General features: G+C 53.1%; 2 protein-coding genes across 2 annotated transcripts in view; both read right to left on the bottom strand.

The window, feature by feature from the left end:
* CHAT (choline O-acetyltransferase) overlaps window positions 1-1,681 on the bottom strand; it is a 41,819-nt gene extending 40,138 nt beyond the window's left edge. Inside the window, exon 1 of the mRNA XM_047072630.1 lies at window positions 1,598-1,681. Coding sequence (XP_046928586.1) covers window positions 1,598-1,663 — 66 coding nt within the window. The 5' untranslated portion in view covers window positions 1,664-1,681. The remainder of the gene's footprint in view (window positions 1-1,597) is intronic.
* Window positions 1,682-5,917: 4,236 nt separating this feature from the next.
* On the bottom strand, window positions 5,918-7,462 carry SLC18A3 (solute carrier family 18 member A3). The gene has a single exon (XM_047072629.1). It carries the CDS (start codon window positions 7,460-7,462, stop codon window positions 5,918-5,920), a length of 1,545 nt encoding a protein of 514 aa, XP_046928585.1.
* Window positions 7,463-20,287: the final 12,825 nt, after the last annotated feature.

Genomic DNA, 20,287 nt, shown 5'->3' with positions numbered 1-20,287 from the left:
CAGAAACCAGGACTTTTCATATTACCGATAAAGTTTACAAAGTTGGCAGTAGGTAGTCACCTTCTTTCAGGGGTTTTTCCCCTTGGAGTGGGGGTGACAGTGAATTTCCACCCCTGGCAGGCTGTGGAGTAAAGGGGCCCATTCAAAGCTTGCCTCTGCTTTGCTCCTGCACTGCATGGGCTAAGGCCCTCCCCAAGTGGCCCTTGGCAGACAAGGACCAACCACGGGAGCCTGTGCTGATGAATGAATGAGAATCTTGCCTGCCTCATCCTGTCTTTAGAGCTCACTACCCTAGGGGGAGGGAGGAGGGTATCAGTGCCAACTATGGGCTATCCTGCCCCAGGGAACTCTCAAGGACCAGGGTGGTCTGGGTAGCATTCCAGATTCCTCAGCCCACTTCAAGAGAGCCAGGTCCAGACCCCCATCCAGCTGCTCTGGTTCCCCCTCCCCTGTCTTGGGGTCTGGAGGCCTCTCTGGTGGGTGAGTGGGCAAGTACCTGCAGAAAGCCAAGCCCAGCTGGTGGCCTTTCCAAGAGTGCCAGCAGGCCTGGCTGGGGCCCCAGCTAGAAACAGGTCACCCTTCCTCAGGGCTCTGACAGGGTGCTGGGACTCAGAGTTATGGGGAATCAGCGATGGGTAAAATGGAATGAGGCAGAAAATCTCTGCTCACATGTCGTAGCCCCATGGGGCTCCTCCCCAGACTCTCCTAGGCTTCTGGCCCACACCTGGGGCTAGATAGAGGCAGGGAGGTGTACTAATGAGGGTCTTTGGACACTAGGGTCCCAGGTCAGTACACATTTCCTGGGAAGTTCATGTGAACCAGGCCCTAGACTGGACTTAGGGACAATGGAAAGAAAAGGCCTGCTCCCAGGGAAGCCACATTTCAATGGGAGGGACATGCCATGGCAAGACTCAACAACAGAGATGTTTGTGGGCTGCAAAAGTCAGGACAAACAACATGGTCAGCAACTTCATGGGTAGAAGCCTAAAAGTTCTAATTAGGATTTCAAATGAAGCCCTGGGTAAAGAAGTGGCAAGAAGACTAACTTAGCAGAGGGGCCAGCACTGCAACAACTCACAGACTAGATAAGCTGCTCCATCACTTAAGAAGGTAAGGAAGGAGGATGCCTGCCTAAGGAGGGGTGGCATTGTCTTAAACCAGTGGGGAAGATAGTGCCTAAGGCTCCAGGGCTGAACCAGTAACAGTAGCCGGGACTGGGAGGTGACCTGGCTTAAGGTAGAGAATTCAGCCTCACCCTAAGGCAACTCCACTAGGCTCAAAGCCATTGGAAGTGGAACTTGGGGAGGGGAAAAAGCCCTGGGAGAAGAGAGAGTACCTGGCCCAGGTCAAGGGCTCTTCCTGGCTTTGGGGTTAGGAAGTGTGGCTGTCAGAATTCCATCAGCATCCCCTGAAACCACTCCCAGCCCTTCGAGGCGTTCCCAGGCTCCTCAGTGGGCTCAGAGCAGGACTGCAGCCTGGACTTCGCGCCCTGGAGAGTGCAGGGTTGGGGGCTAGTCCCACACAGGACTGTTCTGGAAGCAAGAGTATGTGAGCAGGGAGAACAGGGATGAAGGAGAGAGCTCCAGAAATCACTCACAGACTCCTCCTCACTGCTGGGCGGTTTTGCTGCCATCTTATGGGGAGCTTTTTCCAGTATGGGCATCTTGGTGACTCCTGGCTGGGGAAGCAGAAGTGCAGACCTGGGGACCAAGAAGCAGAAGGGCATCAGCACAGTAGCCACATAAAGCTACATGGACCCTTCACCCCCACCCTGTGAAGAGGCTAGAGCTAGACATGGGCCCCAAATACACATGGCCTCATTGTAGACCTGGTCCCAATCTCCCAATCTCTGGACCAGCCCCCCCTGACCACAGTGTCCTTTCTGAGTCCCCAGATGGGATAGAGTGGGGTCTAGAGTGAGCCTTTAGGTGGTCCCTACTCCATAAGACTGCCACCCAGGCTCAACCTACCACCCCAGAGCAGAGTGGGAGGGAGCGGGGCTGGACTCGCTCACTCCAAATCCATAAGGGGGTGTTGGCAGAGCACTTGCTTTGTTCCTGCCTTGGACCCAACAGATACCTGTTTTGCTGATTAAAATCTCTCTTTCCCACTAGACTGTGAGCTTCTCCTGTTGTGTTCAGTGCTTCATCTCTGGGACCTAGCTGCGTGACTAGCATGGAGTAGGATCAGTGCTGGGTAGCTGAGTAAAAGGAATGCACACATGCATCAATGCATGTGTAAATGGACACAGGTCCTCTAAGGCTGTGGGTTCCAGGAGCACTCTGGGCTGACTGGGAGCCTGGCCTCTGGCCAAGGCAGGGGTGGGAGTGGAGGACCCTGGGGCCTGCTGGACAGACTTGGACTTAGGCAATCTTTGGTTCCCAGGCTCCTAGAGCAGGTGGCATGGGAATGCTGAGGGAGATGGGACAGGGCAGCTGCACAGTCCAGGCCCCTAGAGACCACCTGACTCAACCTGGAGAGAAGAGGATTAATTTTTTATTCACAGTACAAGTGACACAGGCCAAGAGGGGGCAAAGGCCTATTTTTAAGGCTACCTTCTACCTTCAGAGAATGCGCTAAGCATAAGCCTCAGAGCCATGCATCCATGATTTCCACTCACCCATTGCCTATTCTCTCCCAAGAGCAGAAAGCTGATGCTTAGGCCATTTTATCCCCTGCGCCCTCCCCCGCCCCCCAGGCAAGCATGGCCCAGGTGGGAGCCAGGGTCCAGGCACAGTTGACCCAAGGGCAGAGCATCCAGAAAGATGGATGAATCAGGCTCCAGAATGGAGGAACCTAGCCTTCCTGGCAGTGCTAGGCAGAGACTATAGGCAGAGATGTGAACACTTGGCCAGGATGCTACAGACTAGGTGGTCCCTGGACCTTCCCTGGAAGGTAGTAGCTGCTCCCACTCCCAGTAACATAAAAGCAGCAGCATCCAAGTTAGGGTCCATCACAGCACCGCGGAGATTGGAAAGGTTGTTGAGGGCAAGGGCAAGTTGGTAAAGGCCCTAGTGCTCTTGGAGACCCCATATCTTGGAAAGGTGTAAGATTGGAGCAGGGACAGCTTCCTGGGGACCAAATGGGAGGGCCTGGTCCTTGTGAGGCAGCAGCTGCTTTCCCTCCTTGGGCCATGGGCCCACAACAAGGAGGCGTATGTGTATGTGTGTGTATCTTTCTGTCTCTGGTGCTCTCCACTCTCTGCTGCCACCAGCATGGCTTCCGAGGACTGCCAGGAGGGGTCTCTGCTCTGCCCAGGAGGCCCAACCCCAGCTCCGCCCGGGCAACACAGGCAGTCCGTGCTCTCTAGAGACTCCTTGGGACCCAGCTCATACTTGCCACCTGCGGCGGCTCCCCACCTCCGCCTTCGCGAGAGTTGGGTGCTCACCCGCGATTCAGAGGGGTCTGGCTGGGTGAGATCCGCCAACGCCTTGACTGGGCACAGAAAGTGCAGACCTTGGCATTTAGCAGATGGGGATCTAGGAGAAGAGAGAAGTGAGGATACGCACGTGGAACCTCGGAGCCTGATGGTCAAGTTCTCTCCAAGCCCTTTCCCCCTAACTTCTCACCGTTCGGCTCCCTGTCCCCCTGCCCCCACTCCTGGTGGGGAAGAGCCAGAGCCGCGGAAGCCCAGTCTCCTGGCAGTTCCCCGACGGCCGCTTCAGTTCAGGGCTCGGAAATCCCGAGGATCTTGGGGTCTCTCGCCCCCGGCGCGGTCCTTGGACGGAGCCTTACTCCGCGGCCCTCCGGCCTCTGAGCTTTGCTTGCTCCCCGCGCTGCGGTCCTCCAGCCCAGCCCTTCTCACCTGCCCTCCTCGGATCTGCCGCCTCTGCCGCCGCTCCACGGCACCAAGCAAGACTGGGGGCGCGAGTGTGAGCCAGAAGGGATCCAGGGGCGCGTCAGCAGTACGGAGGCGGGGGCCTCTGTCCACCTTAGAGCCTCCGACGTCGCCGGGCCCCCGCGGCCTCCCTACTGGCTGCCGGCGAACCGGCCGCTCCCGTCTTCTCCTTCCTCCTGTTCCTCCTCCCTCCCCTCTCTCCTCTTTCCTCCCTCCCTCAGCCCCACCCCGTCTCTCCCGTTCTTCCTCATTGCCCCCGCCCCCGCGGCTCCCTACCGCGATCCCATCTCCCGGCCCCTAGCCCGGGCTCGGACGGCTTCCCGGATGAGTTTGTGTAAGGGCAGCGGAATCCGGGCAGGGGAAGGGTGGCAGAACCTTGCCCCCCCCCCACCCCCCCCGCCTTGCCTTTTGCACCCCACCCAGCCATCCCCAGTCGCCGCGCTCTCCCAACTCCATTATCCAAGCCCCGATTGCCTCCGCACCACCCTGGGAAGGGTTGGGTCTGGATAAATCTGCCCTCCCCGCCGTCTAGGCCAGGCTCAAACCGTACCACAACTTCTTTCAAAATCATCATCATCATCATCATCATCATCATCATCATCCTGTTTGTTGATCACTGCAGGTCCTCCTTCCTTTTCTATTCCCACCCCATCCTTGCTGGCACTATGGGGTGAGGGAGTGGAGATACAGACCCGGGGATGCTTATAGACACTCCTCCCAGACAAAGCACTCCTCCCCCCACCCCAGATACAGATCCTTACACACCAACACATACAGACAGACCCACAAAGACAGACCCTGCCCAAACGCACGCAACACAGCCCAACACACAGACGAGGACAGACGTGCACACACCAGCAGTGAAGACTCTCGCAGGCATTGTTTAATACACAGGCGTACCCCAACTCTGCTGCCTCTCCTTGCCAGAATTGGAGGGCTCTTCGGCCTTCATCAGGCCGCAGGCTCCAGGACTGGGAGTGGCCTGCAAACGGGGGCCTGCGGCTCCGGAGACCTGCGCTCAAGGTGGGGAGAATTCTGACAGCCTTGGCCAGCTGCTTCCACCAAGGCCAGGGTAAGGGTGGGGGTAAGGGTGGGGGGTTGGCACCAGCTCCCACACTGGCACCCTCTTCAGTCACGACTCAGACCCGCACAGCCAGGACACAGCAGACACATCAACAGTTCCCCCACTCCTCGAAGGATAGAGCCTAACTCTCTAACGAGCACACACGACACAAGCGCTTTTCCAGAGAGCGGATCTCTGCCCGGAACAGCTCGGCCCCTACTCCTCACCGGAGCCTGGACCGGGCAGGATGCGGGGCTCTGGCGTTTCAGAGCTCAGTGGCTGACACTGGGAGTGTCCTCAAGGGGCGGGGACTAGCGTACCCGGAGGGAGCGGATCCTCAGGCTCCCTCGGGCGGCGCCCTGGGGCGCTGCGTTGGGACTGGGAGGGAGGGGCTGTCTCGAAGGAAGAGAGCCGTGTACAACACGGTGTCTGAGGGTGGGATCCCTTGTTGGTTTTGCTTCTTTCGTATCTCCTTTACCAGGTAGCAAGAGCCACAGGCTTCCGAGTGCTTGCCAGGCTCAGACCTGGATCGGGGCTAGACTCAGCTCACCCTCCCCTCTGCCCTCCCCTCTGCCCTGGCCCTGTGCTGGGCCGCCCACCCTCATCAGTAAAGAGACTCGGTCTCGAACAGATATAGTTTATTGATTCGGGCCGGAAGCACCGCGGTGCTGGGGGCTAAGTTGGCACTGAGAGGAACGGAAGGAAAGACAGACAGACAGACAGACGGTTCTACACAGGGGAGCCCCGAGGTGGCGGCTTGCGCACCTCTTTATCTCTGCCAGGAGTGTATCGTTTTGTATGCTTCTGTGCTCCACGTCCCACTGGACTAGAGGGAGGGAAACACAGAAAGGGTCAAAGTGGGGGGATCCCGGCAGGCAAGTCAAGATGGGTGAGAGTGTAGGATACTCGTTGGAGGGGTGGGCCTTGAGTCTAAGCTGGCCAGTACTCTCACAGAGTAGCCACCTGGACCCGGGGGGTGGGCGGTGAGGGGATGGCTCGGGAGAGTAGCTGGGCTGCTAACTGTGGGTGTAGTAATTGTTGTAGACGTCCTCGCACTCGTCAAAGGGGCCCGAAGGGCTTCGAGGGGCGCCGTCTGGGTCGGCCACAGGGCGCTCACGCAGGCGCACAGCATCATACAGACCCTGCGGTGGCTCATCCAGCAGCACATCGCGCTCAGAGCGGGAGCGCCTCAGGAGGCCCACGTTGCGCAGCAGCAGCAGGACCGGCGCGTAGAGCAGGTTGGCCAGGCCCATGCCAAGGCTAAGTTGCACAAAACCAAGCGAGTGCACTATGTGCCCCGCCACTATGGGCCCGAGAGCATAGGCCACGGAATAGGAGATGTCGGCGATGGCATAGACGCTGCCGTAGACCGAGACGTGGCGCACGTCCACGAGAAAGGCGAGCGTGGGCAGCAGTGCCGTGTCAACTAGCGCGATGCCGAAGCAGAGGCCGCAGAGTGAGATCACCAGTGGTGCGAAGGAGCGGCAGGCGGGCACCACGCAAGAGCTGGCGCCGATCACTGCCAGCCCTAGTGCTCCGTACAGCCACTGCAGGTGTGGATAGCGCGCCGCCAGGCGCACGGTGAGGTAGACACCTAGCACATGCGGCACGAAAGCTGGCAGCCAGGCCATGCCCGTCTGCCATTCAGACGCCGCCATCGTGTGCTCCATCCACGTGGCGATGGTGGGCTCGAGGAAGGCGAGGGGGATGTTGCAGGTGGTGAGCGCCCCGGCCACCACGGCGATGTAAGGGTCCAGCATGAGGCGGTGGATGGGTGTGCCCACCGGCAGGTTGGCCCGCGCCCGCGTCACGGCCGAGAAGGGCTTGGCCACCACCAGCAGCAACAGCGCGTCGAGCAGCGAAACAGCGGCGAGCACCAGAAAGGGCACAGGCTTGCCCGCGAACCCGTAGAGGAAGCCCCCGAAGGGTGGCGCCACCAGACTCCCGAAGCTGATGAAGGCCAGCGCCACGCCCAACGCACGACTGCGCTCCGGCTCTTCAGGATACTTGTCGGCGATCATGGCAATGCCGGACGTATCCGCAAAGGCCGAGCCCAGGCCTTGCAGGCTGCGTGCAGCGAAGAGCATAGCATAGTCCTCCGCGAACGCGAACAGCACGGTGGAGGCGAACAAGACGCCCAGGCCGATAAGCAGCGGCACGTCGTAGCTCATACGGTCAATGAAGGGCCCACTCAGGGGGTTCACCAGCAGCTGCAGGATGGCCTTGGAGGCAAACAGCACCCCGATCTTCACGTCCTCACTCTCCGTCGGGGACTCTGAGGTGTTGCCCATGTTGTCACTGCCACTGGCTGGAGTGGGCGCCTGCAGGGTGTGCACTTTGGGGCTCGTGGTGGGCCTGCCGGCCTTATGCATGTGGGCAATGTAGTCGGGCACGATGGGCACGATGACCATGTACAGCATGTTGTCCAGGAAGAGAGCCACGCACACGATGACCAGCACCAGGCGCCGCTGCCGCCGAGGATCCTGCAGCACTGCGCCCATCGCCTCCGACAGCTTGCTGGCTGCCGCCCGGGCCTGGCCCGCGGGCGCCGCGGGTTCCATTGCCTCTACTCCTCCGCTCTTCCGAGGACGCCTCCGCTGGGGCCGCCCGGGCGCGGGCGCCCTGCAGTGCAGAGCCGAGGGCACGGAACTTCGCGGGCGCGGTCCGCGCGGCGCAGCGCCCCCTGTGTCTCAGGTGGCTGCAGGGCTCATGGCCCGTTGTCCCGGGAAAGGCAAAGACCCTGTCCGGCGAGACGCCTCCGGCCGTTCGCAGCCAAGCCCGGACCCGCCGCTGCTGGGCTCGGGGGCTGTCAGGGAAGGTGGGCGCGCCGAGTGGCTGGGGCCAGAGACTGAGCGCGCGGCGCCTTGGGCTCGTCAGGCGCGGTCCCCGAAGCGTTGAAAGGCCGCCCGCGCGGGCCGAAGGGCATGCTGCTGCCGCCCGCCCGCTGGCTCACTCGCCCCGCCGCCGCTCTCCCCTCCCTTCGCGTCGGCTCTTGCCTCCTCCTCCTCCGCCTCCTCTTTTTTTCCTTTCCACTCGGGGCTGTGACGCGGCGAGTCTCGGCCCCCGAGTGGTGCCCGGGCCACTTGCGTCGCTCATGCTAATGCGACGTCGGCGGGGCGGGGGCCGGGGGCGGGGCGCGGCCGGGCAGGGGTCCCCTTCCCAGAGGCGCCAGGACTGGAAACCCTAGAAAGGGGTCTTGGTGTGAAGAGAGTACTGGTCAAGCCCTGGAGGATGGATGCGCCGCGCGAGGAGCGGGCTGTCTGTTCCTCCGCCCCCTCTCAGTTCTAGGACCCGAGGGATTTGCACCCGTTCTTTTCCCCCCTCCCCAGAGGGTCGCTCAGCGGCCGTCCCCCAACCCTCCAGCCCTGCTGGAGAGGAAGGCGCCGGGGACTCCAGATCTCCGCCTCAGCCTGGATCTCCGCGCACAGCCGGCAAAGAGCCCCCGAGGTGAGCCGCCGCTGCGTCCATCTGTTCTCGCAGCTGGAATGTGGGGCTGCTATTGGTGGGGGGCCCGGTATAGATCCCCCCAACCCTTTCTCCGGCCCCACCCCCTTGGCCCCTTCCACCTTCGGGAAGGGAGGGGGAGACGCAGAGACTGCTGGGCCGGGTTCCGACAGACCGGCCCTTCGGGAGAATGTCATAGCAGAGAATTCCTGACTATTAGCTTCTGGGGATCGAGGGGAGAAGTCACCCTCCTCCCACCCGGGGCCCCGATTATCAGCCTTGCCCCTCCCATCTTCCCGTACAGTTTCGCCACCCTCTCCCAGCCCGTACTCCCCCTTTCAGCTTTAACTGTCCGGGTTTCCCAGCTCCGCCTCTTCTCCTTTCCCTCCTCCTGACCCCTCCCCATTCTAACTCCTCCCAGCCCCTCTTAGCACTCGAACAAGTCCTCCCTCAGTTTCAGTGAGGTCCCGCCCCCCGTCTCCAGAGCTGCCTTCAAGTCCCAGGTGGGCTCTGGGAGTTACGTGGCCGGGGTCCTCTCTTGGCAGCTGTAAGAAAGCCCGTGGGAGTGGGTGCGGCGCCCACTCCCACGGCAGGACCCAGCAGCTTTGCTCTCATCAGAGGATGGAGGGAGGCTCACCTGCCGAGAGGGCTGCAACGCCCAGACACCTCATTCTCTGCAGACTGGCTGAGCCTCCCTGGCTGTGCGCTGAGCCTAATGTGTTCCCCCAAAGAGCGTGGACCCTAGATGGCACACGGAGTCCGTGTTCCAGTCTGCGGGCTGGCAAGGGAAAGGCTCTGAGGCAGCTGGGACTGGGGGACTTGTGTTGTTGAGATTACAGTGTGTCCTTTCCAGAGTCAGAGAGGAATTTCCCCATTCTTCTGGTCTCAAAAGTAAACTAGCATTAGATCCATCTTCTTTCTCTACTGTGCTCCCCATCCTGAGGGAGGCACTGGTGATGCAGTGCAAAGAACTTGGGCTTTAGACACAAATGACTGAAGATGGCTCCCACCTCTGCCACTTACCAGTTAGGGCGTCAGGGAATGACTTCACCTCTCTGTCCCCCTGTTTCTTTATTTGTAAAACGGGGTAATCATTGTATCAACTGCCCGTAACATAGTAAGAGTGATGCAAGTGCTTGCTATTGTCATTATTATCTGTAAAATGTGTTCTTTTATCTTCCTTTCCCACAGTAGTGGGTCTTGTAAAGAGCAGGTAAAAGATACAGGGACACCTTGGCTTCCTGGCTAGTCCTTGTGATTAGGTGGGCGTTGTGATTCCAGGCTCTGTCCTAGCTGATGGGAGGCCCAAGGGCATTGGGAATTTATCTTCTATCCCTGAGATGACTGTGGGGTGAGATGATAGAGACCAGGGTGTCAGGATGACAGCCGGCAGCTTTGGTACCTGTTACTCAATCTCTCCACCAACCCAGGCACCCCAGAGAGGAGAAACCCTTCCACTTCAGGAGTTCCCAGCATGTGCTCTGCAGTGGCCAAACTGCCCTGTGTCTGAGACAGGAAAAGAGCCCCTTATGGAGACAGATCTGGCTCTGATTGACCTTGGGCGAGTCACAGCCTCTCTCTGGACTCCAGCTTTTGTCTCTGTTAAGTAAGGGGTGAGAGGAAAGCCCCTCCTGCGCTGCATTTCCTGGGGAAATGGGTACTGGAGAAGGGCTTTTCAGGGTGACAGAATTATTTTAAATTTTATTTGAAGGCCTTGAGTCAGCACACACTCTTCAGCTTATCACAGTGTCCCTCCGACTGATTTTGCACATTTAGGTCACCTACCTGCTTGTCCAGTCACTTGAGTTTGAAACCTGGGGATGAGAAAAACAACTTTTGTTTTTCTAAGTTGCTGCTCAGGCATTTTACAGTTTGATAGCCCTACTCATACCCAGAATCTGGACATTTAAACACCTAAAAAAGTTTTTCTTAATGTCTATTTATATTTGAGATGGAGGGTGGGGAGGGCAGGTGCAGAGGGAGACAGAGACAGAATCCGAAACAAGCTCCAGGCTCTGAGCTGTCAGCACAGAGCCTGATGCAGGGCTTGAACTCATGAGCCAAGAGATCATGACCTGAGCCGAAGTTGGACACTCAACTGGCTGAGCCACCCAGGCACCCCCAGAATCTGGACATTTAGATAAGGACTTGAGTTTAGGATTTCTGACTTAAGTTCTCACATGGCTTTTCCTGGGGCACCTTTAAAAATAACCACTTAAAAATAAGAACACAAAATGTTAGTGACCTCTGCCTCAACCACTTTATAAGTAAAAAGTGCTTGCTACCCTACTGTCTATCTCCTGCTCACTGGTGATCTGGGACAGAGTCTGCCCTTCCCCCATTGCTCTTTGCAGCCTCCCCTCTGCTTCTGGGATCTGTAAGTAATATCTGTGACTCTACTTCCTTTGTATGGGTGTATTGAAATTGCACCTTCAATTGAGGTGATCCCATGGGTTTCACTTTCCCAGAGTGAGAGCTTAGCTGCTGGGGAGGTGGGGGGTGGAGGGTGGGGGGCTACCTGCTGCCCCTGTGTGGGTGGCTTACACTTCCTCATTCAGCAGATCATAATCTGCATATTCTCAGTTGAGTATACCAGCTCCAGCTTCCCAAAGCAGACCTCTGGCCTCTTCTGACTCTCCCATTGTGAGTCTTTTAAAGGGTCAGAGGGTTGATGGGTGAGGGGCAGGGGAGGGGAAGAAGGGTGATGGACATTGAGGAGGGCACTTATTGGAATGAGCACTGAGTAGTTGTATGTAACCAATGAATCACAAGAATCTACCCCCCAAACCAGGAGCACACTGTATACACTGTATGTTAGCCAACTTGACAATAAATTATATTAAAAACAATAAATAAATAAATAAATACAAATAAAGGGTCAGTCTTCCAGCCTGCAGAGCAATTGTTATTTATGCATATATTGTTTGCCCTGTCTGCTTTAATGGGGGGGGGGACGGTTTAAAGCAGATGTTTTTCTGTCTATTGGCTGAAGAATTTAGAACTTAGAGGAATCTTAGAGAAAGGAAACTTTTCCAGAGACTTCAAGGTGCAGACACCTCTCCCAGCCCACTGGCCCTCATAATTCATGACTCTTCTTGAGCATGGAACCAAGTTATCTCTGAGATCATGCCCAACTCTCCAGTCCTCCGTTCACCAATGGCAGAAAACAGACTCATTTATTGAGGACTCTGTGCCAAGGGTGTTATGTGTGCTGTGTTATTTAATTTCACTCAGTCCTGGGGCAGTGCAGGTGTTCTTTTCCCTGTCTTACTGATGAGGAAGCTGGGCAGAGAGAAATCATGTCACTTACCTAAGGTCCCAACAGTAGAGCCTGGATTTAAACCACCTGTCTTGTGATTTTCATGATGCCTTCCTATTTCCTGTGCTTCACTGTGCCTCTGCTGCTCCAACTGCAAGGCAGCCACACCTGGCAGTGTAGGGGAGAGGGACAGATCAAGATCCATGGGAGGAGGAAGGCTTGGCTGGTCCCTAAAGAAGCTCCTGGGACACTAAACTCCCTCACCCTCAAACTTCCAGTTCAGAAGGCAATCCCCTACCCCTTTGATCAGCAGCCCCAGTAACTAGGGAGCAGGCATCTCTGGGAGTTGAGGACCCCCTGCCTCAGGGAAAGGCTAGGACCCTAGCCTTGGCAGAACTTGGGAAGGATTCCCTTCCCTGGCTGGCAGGGAGCTGTCCAGGGTGCTGGTCCCTGCTCCGTCTCTGGCCAACCAGCCTTACACAAAGGCCCTGTTCCTCTGGGCTTCCTGTGTCTGTGGCTTGCTCTTCAATAGAACTCTTGGTAAATTCCTTTCCAGAGACTTCTCTATCTGACCATAACTTGCAGGCAAAAGAGAACTTCCCATAAAATCCTGTTGGAGAAAATGGCAACATTTTCTTCTCTCCTTTCTCAATTAGATATAGGAACGGTTGCTACAGAGTACCTATCTGCTACTCAATGTAAGTCAAATGAGGAAAGGAAAAAAAATTATTTTTTAGACACATAGAAGTACTTATAACATTCTAGACACTGTTCTAAGCATTTTACAACATTAACTCATTTAATACTCTTATCAAACTTCATATTGCCTTTTTACAGGCAAGGACACCAAGGGACAGTAATTTACCCACAGTTGGAGAGTTCATAGGTGGTGGAGACAGGATTCAAATGCAGGCTATCTAGCTCCAGCATCCAGCTCTCAACTGCCATGCTGTCCTGATCCAGGATGGCTGAAGATTATGAGTCAACTTACTTGAAAGTATCTAGTTCAATGCCCGATACTTAGTAGGAGGTTAATTATTATTGTTTTGTGTAGATAGAGACAGCTTGGTGATTTCCTGACAACTTTTCTTCTCCTTTTATCCATTGGATACAGTTGTGGCCTCTGTCTGCTAGAACATAGTCCTTTCCTCAAGCTTGACCTGGTGTCCCAGTGTTGCTTGCTGTGGACTTGGGGAGTAGTGGTGTCCATGAGGAAGGTGTGGAAGGATAGCCTTCCTGCACCTGTGCCTGGGTGAGGTATGGCGTGTGTATTCCAGAATGGATCTTGAGGGACTTGTAATGTGGGTGCTGCTTTGGAGGAAGGCATCAGCCCATCCTGGAATCTTTTATAGAAGGTCATGGGCCAAGTTAATTCCAGGGCCACTCCATTTATTGTTTCACTGAGACATCTGGACTCAGAGACTCAAAATGACCATGTTTCTGTAGAGAAGCAGGTTGATAGTGGTGGTGGCGGTGTGTGGGCGGGGCACCTGCTTCTGATTTATTATTTCTTTGTCTCCCTGGAACCACTTAAGTGCAGGCTTCGTTCCAATGAAGCTCAGAAGCCTCTTTGGATTCCAGTACTGGGGGAGGGGTGCCGTTTACCCTGATCTTACTACTCACCCTGTGTGCTTCTTCAGGAAGGCCTCAGGGCCTCAGAATCACTTAATTAATTTAGGCTTCCTCAGTCACATATTCTCAGATTCAAAGGAACAGAGCAGTCCCTGTCAGCCTTTCCTGGAAGCCTGTGAGTCTGGTGGCTAGAAGCCAGGAGGACTACGTGCCTGCCTGCCTGCCCTTGGCTAGTGTGTCCTCAGGACTCAGACCTGTCTTGTGCACTGCACATCTGGGTTCTAATTGGGGAATAAGGGGGCTGAAGTTCCTGTACTGTGAGCAGGACTTGGAACACCTCTCTACAGCTCTCAGAGAAAAAGCTGCCCTTACCTGCTTTACTTCTGGCTCCTGACACTTAGGAAGTGGAAGCAGGGCCTCAAAATCACTCCGTTTCTTTTCCCTCCTGTTTTCTCATCACAATCCAATGAGTCTCTCAGGCTCATTTTCCTCCTCCATTGAGGCCATCCCTCCCCAGACCCCTAATCTTCCCTTAAACCTAATCTTCCCCCAAACTGTGGAAGTCAGTCACCTCCTAGTTTGTCCCTTGCCTCCTGACCTGACCAATCCACCTGTGCATGGATGCCAAACTTCTTTTCTGTAAAGTTTCAGGCAGGTTCCCATGTGATTATGGACCTTGCAGGGCCCCCTGCTGCTTAGGACTGGACTCCAGCTTCTTCTTCCAGCATTGTGGCTTTCCACAATGAGTCCCCAACCTTTCATGTCTTTCTTGTCTTCCCTAACAGCCCCCTGAAACTCCCGCCTCTGCACCTTTGAAACTGCAGTTCTCTTAGCCCATGCCCAGCTTTTCTTTTCTTTTCTTTCTTTCTTTCTTTCTTTCTTTCTTTCTTTCTTTCTTGAAAGAGAGCGACAGAGAGGGAGAGGGGCAGAAAGAGAGAGAGAACCTTAAGCAGGCTCCATGCTCAGTGCACAGCCCCTTATGGGGCTTGATTGCATGATGGTGAGATCATGACCTGAGCAGAAATCAAGAGTCTGACACTTAACTGACTGAGCCACCCAGGTGCCTCTAGCTTTCCTTGGTTGCAATAGATGCTTCCCTGATTCCTAATATATTGTGAACACCCTCTCCTTCCCCCCACCATGACTCCTACTGCATTTTTCTATTGCTCTTCAGGAATTTTATTCCACACAGTGCTGGACCTATTCCCTCTACTCTCTGCCAGCCTGAGAGCTTCTTGAAGGCATTATCTACCGAGTGTGTCTAAAAACAAGATTTGTTTGTCATGTATTCTGCAGAGCATCAGCCACAGCACTTTGCACAGAAGTGGATATGTCAGTGGTTTTTAAATCTATCTCTACATTTATTAAAATGAAAATTAACCATGGAAGTATACGTGAACAGAAATTGCTCATAGAGATACTCATAGAAATTAGAACATTGTGAATATTTGTTTGTGGCCCCCAATCCTGGTCCTCTCTGCCCCCCTCTCAGAAGCTACTACCATTAACTGTTTTTATGTGTATTTTCCAAGATCTTTCTAAACCCTTTTCTAGACTTATCTATGAACACCTATAAAATGCAACATAAGCAGCCTTTATGTTTAAATATGTATATTTTGACATAAAGGTTGTTATAAATGTGTCATTCTGCAGTTCTCTCCTTTTCCACTCAAGAATATTTGTCCATAAAATTTAGTCCATAAAAACTAACTCAATTTTCTTAGCTGCTGCAGAGTACTTTTTGTTATGAACATACCCCAGTGTTTACAGCTATTTCCCTATGATAGACATTTCAGTTCTTTCTTTTTTTTTTTAAGTTTATTTACTTTGTGATAGAGAGAGAGGAAGGGGCAGAGAGAGAGACAGTGAGAGAGAGAGAGAGAGAGAGAGTGTGTGAGAGAGAGAGAGAGAGAGAGAGAGAGAATCCCAAGCAGGCTCCACACTGTCAGCGCAGAGCCCAACATGGGCCTCGAACTCACAAACCATGAGATCATGACCTGAGCAGAAATCAAGAGCCAGACGCTTAACCAACTGAGCCACCCAGGCACCCCCATTTAGGTTATTTCTAATGTTTAGGCATGATGATGTTGCAATGGATTTCCTTGTGTTTGGGTAGAGGTGCTTCCTCAAGAGATACACAAACACTTTGGTCGATCCCAGAAGTCTATGCACATTCTAAATTTTGAAAGAAATTTCCAAATTGCCCTCCAAAGCATCTGCAAAAATGTATCCCCCACAAGTAGTACAGAAGAGTACACAATTCCCAACACCCTAGCACATTTGTTCTTTTTTGTCTTTTTCCCTTTTGTCAATCTAATGGGAGAAAAATGGTGTTCAATATTGTTTTAGTTAGAGGATTATTTTAACTGGCTGAGTACCTTTTCTTATGTTTATTGGCCATTTGTGTTTCCTTTTTTTTGTAAATTGCCTCTTACTTTCCCCATTTTTCTATTAGGTTGTTTGTTCTTTTCTTCCTGAGTTATAGGAATGTTTGTTATGTAGAATATCATTATTAAATAGAATAACTTGATTAAATAAAATATATTTCCCTTGGGCATGTCTGTTGTGGCTGAAAACTTTTGTTACTTCTTCCCTACTGGAATTGATGGTTGATACTTATTGGGAAGGATAGTTTGGGGTGGATATGAAGTTGCAACATCAGTTAAAACCATTCACAGCCTCCTCCTCATCAGTGGGAGAGAGTCCAAATTTTTTAGCTAGACCTAACAGAGCCCCTGTAATCCATCTACTTCCACAGTCACCATACAATACCCAGATCTGATTCCTGATTCCATCACTTTCCACCCATCTAACTTGGAGCTCATTTACTTAAATGCTCTGGATTTAGGTTCTGTCATTTAAAAAAGCATACAATTGTCCCTTCTTTGCAAGTTTCTAACTCTCTGACCTTGTGCAAGTTACTTAACCTCCCAAACCTTACTAATACATCTATAAAATGGGTGCATGGACAAGGCCGCACAGGGTTTAGAATGAGGTTCCTTGTGAAGTAAGGTGATGCTGCTGTGAGTTATTCCCCCTCCTATCTGTCTGGATGCCTCTTACATATCCATTGTGATCAAATCAAGCCTCTTTGTCCTACTTCCCAGATAAAACTGTTTCCTCTCTCCTTTGTGCCAAGACCATGTGTCTATCACTATATTTGTCAAACTGTATTATGAGAGTGTCTTCACGTGTCTGTTTCCTCTACCAGAGGGTAGGGTCTGAGGTGGGTGGGTTGCACTCGGCGCCTGGGATACAACACCCCATAGATGACTGTGCAATGGAAGAATTAGCCTGTGTGCCACTTTTGGAAAAAAAAAATAGGGCTTCCTCATTTTGCCAAAATTTTGTTGAGCTTGGAATGGACAGAGGCACACTTAGGAGAAAGCTAAAGTGTACCTGAAAAATGCCCTAGATGTACCCTGGAGAGAGCCAGGAAATAGATTTGCCTTAAGGCACACTGACGCTGCAGCCTAGCCTGAAAAGCTCCCCTGATTGACTAGTTGGGTAGGCAAAAAGATATTTAAGGGAAACTACATTTTACAGTCAGGGTTGGCATGACTGGGAAAATCAGGAAGAGAGATGAAGGCTGCCAGAGATCCCTTTTGGGTTTTAGAGGCGTGTTGTGATCAGAAAAGCAAGCACTGATCAGTCAGAGTCACTCCGATATTTAGACTTGAAAAGTGTAAGTTTGGGGCAGGGAAATCTCAGAGCCCTGAACAGAAGGCGGGCAGATGACTACTCCAGAAGGATGTCCCTTGTGGACGCGGGCTGTGTCAGTATATCCCCATCACCCAGCGCACTGTCTGCATTTAGAAAGGTTCAGTGAGAATGCAAGGGGGATACTTGTTTGGGAGTGAATTGTTCTGAATGGGTATGTAGCGACTGCCTACACTGAGAACTGTGGAAACCTTCTGTGCTTGTGTAGTGTGGCCACAGGTTCAAGATCATTCATCTTGAAGCCTCTGAAGACAGAGACCTTTTCCGAGGGCACCCAGATGCAGACAGTGGAGATGCATGGAGGAGGCCCATTATGGTAAGACCGCTGGCCCTTCAGGGCCTGCCTACCGCTTGCCACCCTGAGTCTACACGTCATTGCAGATGGATGGGTCTGAGTTTCAGACATGGGCCTGGAAGGGGCAGGGACACTACAAAGTCAGCCCAGTCTCTCTGACTTGTGTCTGAGTGGCCAGAAGTTTGTTCTTTCCCAGGCTGCTTGCCAGGGCCTTTTCCAGGCGTGTCTGTGATGTAAGAGAGAGGTCAGCAAACAGCCCCAGTGCGAGCCCTGGCCCTGTACCAGACACTGCAAAAGGCTTTTACCATTATTAGCTTTCAATATCATAAAACTCCTATGAGCTAAGTCCTCTTCTGGGCCCCATTTTATAAGTTGGCAGTGTAGGGAGTTGACTAATGTGCCAAGGTCACCCGGCTGTCTGATTCATGTCCATGGGTTTATCCATTTGGCTATGTGGCTTCCATTCTCTGGAGACCTGTGGAATTTCTCTGTGGTCTTCAAAGCACTGCTCTCCCACAAATCCTGTGTGCAGGGTCATGACTACTATCCTCCTCTGGGTATTGGGGACCATCTAGCTCCAGGCACAGAGGCTATATCTGTTTCCTCCTTCCTGAGACAGTCTTACCTCTGTCCTTATTATTTCTTGCTAGGACTATTGCAGTAGTCTCTTGGTAGATTCTCCCTGCCTCTGGTGTTACTTCCAGCTCCTGACCCCCTTAACTGCTCTCACAGTCAAGTTTTTAAAACATAAATCTTCCCCACAGTAGGCACTTAATAGATATTTGTTAAACTGGTCATCCTCTTGCTTTAAATTCCCATTGCCTATGGCCAAGTTCACAAGCTAACCATGGCTTTCAGAGCCCTAAGTGTATGTCCCCAGCTCCTCCTCACGCTGCTTCTACTAGCACTCCCTGCCACATGCACATGGTGGCCTGCCCAGGACACCTGCATCTTGCCATGCCCAGTCCCACTGTTGTCCATGTTCACTTTCCCGGTAGAATGGGTTACTAACCGTGGGGGACATCCTGGCCCAAGTACACATACCTTTACCCTTGCATTGGCAAGAGGGATTGTAGGGCTTGATTGCATGTCTTCTCCCCACCTTGGCCTATATTCAATCCATCTAACATCTCCCAAGCCCACCATGGGGCCTCACAGGAAGAAAAGCATCTGGGAATAGTTTCTGCCACACACACATATAGATGTGTATACTGACCTACTACCCAAAGTGAGGCATACTCTTGTTTCTACTATAGTTATGTGAAGTGCTGGTCACAACCCACTAACTTGGTTTTATAACCAGCAAATGGTTGGCGACTCGTGGCTTGGAAAGCTTACGCTGGCTCACTTGTTCCTCACGACAACCTTATCATGCTGGTACTATTATTTTCTTCCATTTCATATTTGATGAAAGAGAGACACCTCACACAGCTAGGAAGCAAGAGCCAGGCTTAGAACCCAGGCAGGCGGCCCTAAGAACCCATGCTCTCAACTTGCACGAATGTAGCTTTGCTGATAGATCAGGGCTCCAGGGGCTGGGCAAACGTGGTGGATGGGAGGCCACGCAGAGCCCACTGCAGGAGTGAGTTCCAGCTCCCTACACACCCTTGGGAAGTGACCAACAGGAAAGTAAGAGCTAGAGCATCACCTCCCCTCTAGGGGTGAGCTAGAGCTCCGGGGTGACTCTGTCCAGAGCATTGGTCCTGCACTTCCAGGAGTGAGAGGGAAGTTAGCTTGTGCCCGAGTGAGGAGCATCAGGATCCTCTCCTCCTCTGTGGTCCATGCTCAGGGAGTGAGCCTAGGGATCAGGTAGAGAGCATGGATGCCAGGGAGGGTTGATGATGGCTAATGCTTCATATATATGAGCATTAATGACCCCCTCAGGTCTGCCACCACCGTGTCCCCAGCAGCGGGCACCATGTCTGCACACGTGGAACAAATGAACAAAAAGTCACTCTTTCTGGAGGTGTTCACAGGGAGGAAAGTGACCAGAGTTCTGACCCCCTCTTGTTGAGGGACAAAGATGTTAAAACACATCTGAAGAGCCTCCAAGGCCTGCTCTGTGGCCCAGTGCCAAGATGAGGCCCCAGAAGGAGGTCTCTGTGAGAGAGCAAGTCTGGGCTGGGAAGTTGGGAATCCCATCCCTCAAACTCCCGGTGATGTCGAGGCAGGTTCTGGAGCTAAAAAACAAAACAAAACAAAACAAACAAAACAAAACAAAACAAAAACTATATTGCAATGGAAAGAACTGGCCCCATGAGGTGTGGGCAGGTGGCAAGGGACACCTCTGATTGACCCTAACTCTAACCATACTGGCCACATGAATCCAATTCCATAGTGAGGCCTGACTCAGGGTTGTGTGAGAGGGAGAGGGGATCCCCTGACTAGTACTGGAGCTCCAGGTGGTGACGTGGGCAGGGACACAGGGACTTTGTAGGTGCAGATGTGGTCTCCTTCTCTCCACAGGTGTGTGGGGACTAGGCAGCCAGGAGTGGCAGCTGTGGGGAGGACAGCGAGGCACTCAGATTCAGTTGAAAACATGATCAACTCTGAGTGTCAGGAAGACTAACCAGAGCGTTGTTTTCTTAGGCAGTAAGATGCTAGCTTCTTAATTTAATTTTTAGTTAAAGGAATTTTTAAAATTGTATTTTATTTTTGAAACAGACAGAGAATGAATGGGGGAGGGGCAGAGAGAGAGGGAGACATGGAATGTGAAGCAGGCTCCAGGCTCTGAATTGTTAGCACAGAGCTCCATCCGGGACTCGAACCCATGAACCTTGAGATTAAACCTGAGCCAAAGTCGGATGCCCAACTGACTCAGCCACCCAGGCGCCCCTCAAACTAATTCTTGATGAGAAACGCACACATCCCTTATAAGGACTGTGCCCACGTCTTGTGTCCTGTGAGGCCTGAGCAGTGTTTGGTCATCAGCAGGCTGCATGCTAACAAAGAGCGGACAGTCTGTGGGTTTGTAAATGGACAAGAGACAGGAGGACAGGTACCATTTCCTCACTTGAACTTCTCAGATGCCATCTGATAGCAGATTGAATGAATGTACCTCTTGTCTGACCCCAGGTATTGAGCAAATTCCAGCCT

Source organism: Lynx rufus, unplaced genomic scaffold (genome assembly GCF_022079265.1).
Source record: "Lynx rufus isolate CCGP_SWC_20201006 ecotype Redwood Valley unplaced genomic scaffold, mLynRuf1.p SCAF_11, whole genome shotgun sequence".
Lineage (NCBI taxonomy): Eukaryota > Metazoa > Chordata > Mammalia > Carnivora > Felidae > Lynx > Lynx rufus.
The sequence above is the reverse complement of the archived record's forward strand: the minus strand, read 5'-3'. Positions and strand labels throughout refer to the sequence as shown.

Bases quoted from the DNA above. Each gene is read 5' to 3' on its own strand.
- SLC18A3 (XM_047072629.1), bottom strand. From the start codon at position 7,462: ATGGAACCCGCGGCGCCCGCGGGCCAGGCCCGGGCGGCAGCCAGCAAG.